The 6000-nt window shown below is 40.8% G+C and overlaps 1 protein-coding gene across 1 annotated transcript in view; it reads left to right on the plus strand.

Moving 5' to 3' along the window:
- The window catches only part of si:dkey-215k6.1 (transmembrane protein 132D), a 266900-nt gene extending 261345 nt beyond the window's left edge, over positions 1-5555 (plus strand). The window contains exons 12-13 of the mRNA XM_036599061.1: positions 2967-3515; positions 4441-5555. Coding sequence (XP_036454954.1) covers positions 2967-3515; positions 4441-5076 — 1185 coding nt within the window. The 3' untranslated portion in view covers positions 5077-5555. The remainder of the gene's footprint in view (positions 1-2966; positions 3516-4440) is intronic.
- The last annotated feature ends 445 nt before the right edge of the window (positions 5556-6000 follow it).

The following is a 6000-nucleotide window of genomic DNA, read 5'->3' on the forward strand; positions in this document are numbered from 1 at the left end:
AGCTCAGGGGCCCTAAGCAACTGCTTACACCGCTAATAGCGAGAAACGACTCTGCTCTTGAGACTTGTGAGTGCAGTTGGGGATCAGATCAGCTTTTCTAAAAGCAGCGTCTGAGTTTGCCTGTTAGCTCTGTGCTAATAAGTATTGATAGCCGCCCACAGTAAGAGTCTAAGGTTCTCTTTTAGTGCAGAAAGGGCTGTTACGGTCTATAACAGGCCACTGTTTGCCTCCTCGGCCTGTTTATTTGAATTATAACACACATTAGAGCACAAAATTAAATCGTTTTCGCTCCTCTGTTCTCTTTTATGCGGCTGTTTGTGAGGAGGTGTTTTTATACCGCCGTGTTTATGTGATGTTGACAGGATAATTGGGAAATCCTCTGAAGGAGTTTGTCATCACTTAACCTCCTCAGGAGTGTGTTTTTTTATTTTTTCCGAGCGTGTTCGTGCTGCGGAGCGGAGGATAAATGATTGTTTCCAGCGTCGGGGATTTGATTAGTCTGTTAAAGGGCTGAAGTGTCGTTTACTTAAAAAGAGCTTTTTGATTAAAAAATAAATAATCTCGTTCTTCCTGCGCGTTTCTAATTGGAAATGCAGAACCGATGTGTGTTTTTATTAAGAGAAACTACTTCAGCGGTTTGATTAATGATGCGGCCGTTTGGGTCGGGAGCTCAGGAGCCGAAAGGAAGGACTTTTTAAAAAAACAGGAAAAAAAAAGGACTGCTTAACTTCACTGGGTCTCAAAGAGAAGCATTATATATGCATAGTTTGGGTAAATTCCATATGTTTTGGATGTTCTAAGTGTAAATAAGTTAACTCGTCCTCTACAGAGAACACACTTTTAATGCAAAGTTACTGTTTATTTACTGAATTTAACACGTTGCAGAAAAAAAATAAACATAAAACGTGGCCTGGGCAAAAGTTTATGGCATAATTTGTTAAACTCAGCAAATAATTTAAAATTGTAAGATAAAACTTACAGAAAAATGCCACTTAAATATGACTGTACATAAAAAAGGTTAGTAGGAAGCTGTTAGTGAATGAATTAATTAATGGATTAATCAATTAGATAATAAAACATTTTATTTATGTGTGAAGATCTTGTTGTGATAAATAGTTGAAACATTAACTAAAACATCATAAGCTGTATTTTTTAAGTTACTGTAGATAAAATAATGACCAAAAGATTATTATATATATCGCTAGATAGATATTAAGGGTGTGAATCTTTGAGCTGACAGTGATTGAGTGATTTGGACTAATGGACGTCCCCTAATATGTCCCTTTTTAACATATATATATATAGTGCTTGTAGAAACTGACCGACTGCATGTTTCATCATAAAGAGATCAAAATTAGTCCCGTTTAACTGGATTCCGTGACAAATATTAAATACAAAATCGCTGTGTTCACAGATTTTTATATATATTTTGTTTAAATGTAGCACTGCTGTTTTTTTGTTCTCTGATCAGGGGCCGGATTCATACGATGGCATACGAGGGCCACTGTTAATAAAAATAAAAATAGTAGACTTTGAGAATAAAGTCGTAATATTTTGAGAAAAAAGTTGTAATATTTTGAAAAAAAAGCTGTACGGTATGATATTTTGAGAATAAAGTCATAATGTTTCAAGAAAAATACTCGCAATATTTTGAGAAAAAAAGTCGTAATATTTTGAGAAATAAGTCGTAATATTTTGAGAAAAAAGTCATAATATATTTGAGAAAAAAGTGAATATTTCGAGAAAAAAGTTGTAATATTTTGAGAAAAAAGTCGTAATATTTTGAGAAAAAAGTTGTAATATTTTGAGAAAAAAAGTCGTAATATTTTAAGAATAAAGTCATAATATATTTGAGAAAAAAGTGAATATTTCGAGAAAAAAGTTGTAATATATTTGAGAAAAAAGTGAATATTTCGAGAAAAAAGTTGTAATATTTTGAGAAAAAAGTTGTAATATTTTGAGAAAAAAAGTCGTAATATTTTAAGAATAAAGTTGAAGAAAAAAAAGCTGTACGGTATGATATTTCGAGAATAAAGTCATAATGTTTCAAGAAAAATAGTCACAATATTTTGAGAAAGTCATAATGTTTCGAGAAAAATATTCGTCTTATTTTGAGAAAAAAGTTGTAATATTTTGAGAAAAAAGTTGTAACATTTTAAGAATAAAGTTGTAATATTTCGAGAAAAAAGTCGTAGAATTACAACATTAACTAGGGGGCAGTGAGCACACTTGCCCGGGGAGCAGTTGGGGGTTAGGTGTCTTGCTCAAGGGTACTTCAGTCACGTACTGTCGGCTCAGGGAATCGAACCGGCGACCTTCCGGTCCCAAACCTCCAGCCTACGACTGCTCCAGTTGATCGTTGTATTAACTGTTATTTCGGTTATTTAATCCACTCCAAGGAGCAAAATGGAGGAAATACATCAAACTAAGTGTTTAAAATATTAACAAACAAGAACTGGAGGTGATGGTGGAAGAAACAGCCAACAGGGAAAAAAACTCCTTAGAAAATACAATGACTGTGGGGTGATGGCGGAAAGCAAGAGACTAGGATGGGCAGGAGGAGCAGAGGCAGCGTCCGTGATGAATTTAGATGTTTACCTCGTCGCCTCTCATGGCCTGAGACGACTGTGAGGCTGTCGCAAGGTTAAGAAAACATTTAAGAACATAACATTTTCAAAAACACTTATTCTTAGAATTATTCTTAAGGAAAGAGTTAAAAGAAAAGAGGAGAATCCTTAAGAAGTTATTGAAGAACGATTTCTCGCAACTTTTTTCTTAAGAATGAAGTTGAGAAAAAAAAACACATTTAAGTCATTTTTGCGATTTCGGCCCCAGATGTCTGAAAAAATAAATAGTGACATACGGTGTATCGTGACATTTCATTGAAGTATCATGATATGAGATTTTTGCCGTATCGCCCAGCTCTGATATCTACACTGACTCTCTCTCTCTCCTCTCCTCTCCAGGAAGCAGTAATCAGTGCTTGGATCCAGTACAGCGACGGCACCGTGACCCCGCTGGACATTTACGACCCTAAAGATTTCACACTGACCGCCATTTCTCTGGACGAGCGAGTGGTCTCCATCTATCAGGAGCACCCCCAGCAGTGGCCGGTGGTGGTGGCGGAGGGTGAGGGCCAGGGGGCGCTGGTGCGCGTGGAGATGGTCATCTCTGAAACCTGCCAGAAGTCCAAGAGGAAGAGTGTGCTGGCCATGGGTGTGGGCAGCGTCCAGGTCAAATTCGGACAGAATGACGTGGGTCAGAAGACCCGGGCGATGGAGGAGGGGGGCGGGGACGGAGGAATGGACAACAGCACCAGTGAACAGAGGCAGAAAGTTATCGAACAGGACAAAAACGGCAGCCCTGATGGCTGGAAGTTCACGGAGAGAGAAGAAGGAGCGCTGCGGAAGGTCACTGCAACCACAAAGTCCAGCGTAACCAGCCGGAATCAGGGCAGGAAACAGGCAGGGGGGCAAAATAACAGCCCCGGAGACTACAGCAGCTACCCCGCACAGGTATACTTATAATAATAATAATAATAATAATAATAATGATAGTAATAACAGCCCCGGAGACTACAGCAGCTACCCCGCACAGGTAATAATAATAATAATAATAATAATAATAATAATAACAACAACAATGATCCTGCTGGTGTGGGTTCATGACTGTTTCTTCTCTAAATGATGAACGCTACAGTGACTTGCGTGCTAATAGTGCCCCCTGCTGGAGAAACTGCTCACTGCTAGACAGGACATCTACATGTTTTACAGCTTTAAAGTTTAGGTGTTTTCTAGTGTTGTAGCGAAGCCGCACTGGAACCCAGCTTTAGATACTTTTGGAAAACCTCAAAGTATTATATTGTCAGCTTTTAATTTTTAATATAATAGTAGATATGAAAAATATAATATTTAGAAAGCTGCTTAAAATAAACTTAGGTGGCCATCGCCTTTAAATCAGCATTATTATGTTCAAAAGCACAAATAAAATGGCAATTTATTATAAAAAGAGCTCATTCGTTTAGTGTGTCATGAGTTTCAGTCAAGAATTTTCATTTTGATGCCTCACTGAAAATAATAAAAATGATTAAAGTAATAATAATCATTATTATGCATACCAAAAATACTTATTTGAAATTTGAGTTTGAATTTTGATTATGTTTTGAGTACCAATCCAATACCAGTGTTGACAAAGCACCGTGGGTAACACCGCTGACCTATATATGGGAGATGATTATAAAACTGGATATGAGCATCAGCTGAAGACCGTAAACGTAAATGCATTCTTTTGTTCGACCTACAAAGACGTCTGGTTCCTATCACCACCACTGTGAACAGTTCTGGCTATTATTAAAGGTTTCCAGTATTTGTGGGCGGAGCATGGATAGGTTGTGTCTTAACAACTTGCCTCACATAGTAATAATTTGTTGCTCTTTAACAGGTGGAGTTGCCAGGCGGGTCAGGGAGTGACCTTACCCATAATCCTCGGCGTCTCTCTGACTTGGAGATCGGCATGTACGCGCTGTTGGGCGTTTTCTGCCTCGCAATCCTCGTCTTCCTCATCAACTGCGTCAGCTTCGCCTTCCGATACCGACACAAGCAGCTTCCTGTGCTGGAGCAGGGCAACATGAACCACGCCCACGACTGGGTGTGGCTCGGCAACGACCTCGGCAATGACCTGATGGATCGCCACGGTGACCGGGGCGGAGTGCTGGGGCCCGGAGACGAGTGCACGACCGCGATCGACCGGAACGAGGGCTGCGAGGAGAGCAAGTACCTTCTGAACGGGGGCGGGGCTCAGAAAGGTGGCTCCGCCCACTCTCAGGGTTTGCCCCGAGCCATGCCTGATCCGAACGGAGGCAAAACGGAACCGCTCAACAATTCCCCCAGCGCTGCCAAGCGCAAGAGGGTCAAATTCACATCGTTCGCCACGGTGCTGCCGGACGAGGGCGGACCCTACACCAACTCCGTCCTGATCGGCAACGAAGACGATATAAAGTGGGTGTGCCAGGACATGGACCTGGGCCAATCGGCCGAGCTCCGAACGTACATGGAGAGACTGCAAGACAATCTGTGAAAGAAGGAATAAAGAGAGCGAGAGAGAGAGAGAGAGAGAGAGAGAGAGAGAGGGAGAGAGAGTGAAAGAGACAGAATAGACTCAATACAAACTCACCTGTAATGCCTTTGCACTGAGGAGAGGAAAAAAGGGGGAGGGGCGTGACGACGGAGGAGAGGAGATTCATCCACACAATACAATACGATGGAGAAGGACAAAACAGATGATAAAAGGAGCTTTAAGAGGCGCCGATAAACGACAACGAAGGATAAACTAAAGAAAAGGACAGAGTAAATGTATCATTTAAGGCTGGAAAAGGTTGGGAAGTGAAACTAGCAGGAGGAGGGTGAGTGGAGAGTGAGAGAGATGGGCAATTTATTCGGCACAAAAACGGCACAGACATGACAAGCCTGGACAAGACCAGAGAGAGAGAGAGAGAGTAGGCGGTAGAGAGAGAAAAACTGAGTGAAAGACAGAGAAGAAATAGAGAGATAGATAGAGAGAGAGACAGAGAGGGGCAGAGAGGAAAGAGGGTGTGAAAAAGAGAGAAGAGAGAAAATAGAAGGAAAGAGAGGAAAGAAAAACTGAGTGAATGAGAGAGAGAATAAGAGTAGGAGATAGAGAGAGAAAAACTGAGTGAAAGAGAGGAAATAGAAAGAGAGTGAGAGAATGAGAGTAGGAGATAAAGAGGCAGAGAGGAAAGAGAGTGTGAAAAAGAAGGAAGAGGGGAAAGAGAGGGAAAGATTGGATGAGAAAGAGAAATAAGAAAGGAAGAGTGAGAGAGAGAGAGAGAGAGAGAGAGAGAGAGAGCTGTACAGAAAATGCCTGTCCAGGCTGATATTGAAATATTTTTAATGTTTTTTGTTTGTTTGAGTTGTTTAGTCTGGGTAAATGTAGATGGGGGGGTGTGTGACTCCTTCAGACTCGTTCTGTTCCCCTCCTGCG

Source organism: Colossoma macropomum, unplaced genomic scaffold, assembly GCF_904425465.1.
Source record: "Colossoma macropomum unplaced genomic scaffold, Colossoma_macropomum, whole genome shotgun sequence".
Taxonomy (NCBI): domain Eukaryota; kingdom Metazoa; phylum Chordata; class Actinopteri; order Characiformes; family Serrasalmidae; genus Colossoma; species Colossoma macropomum.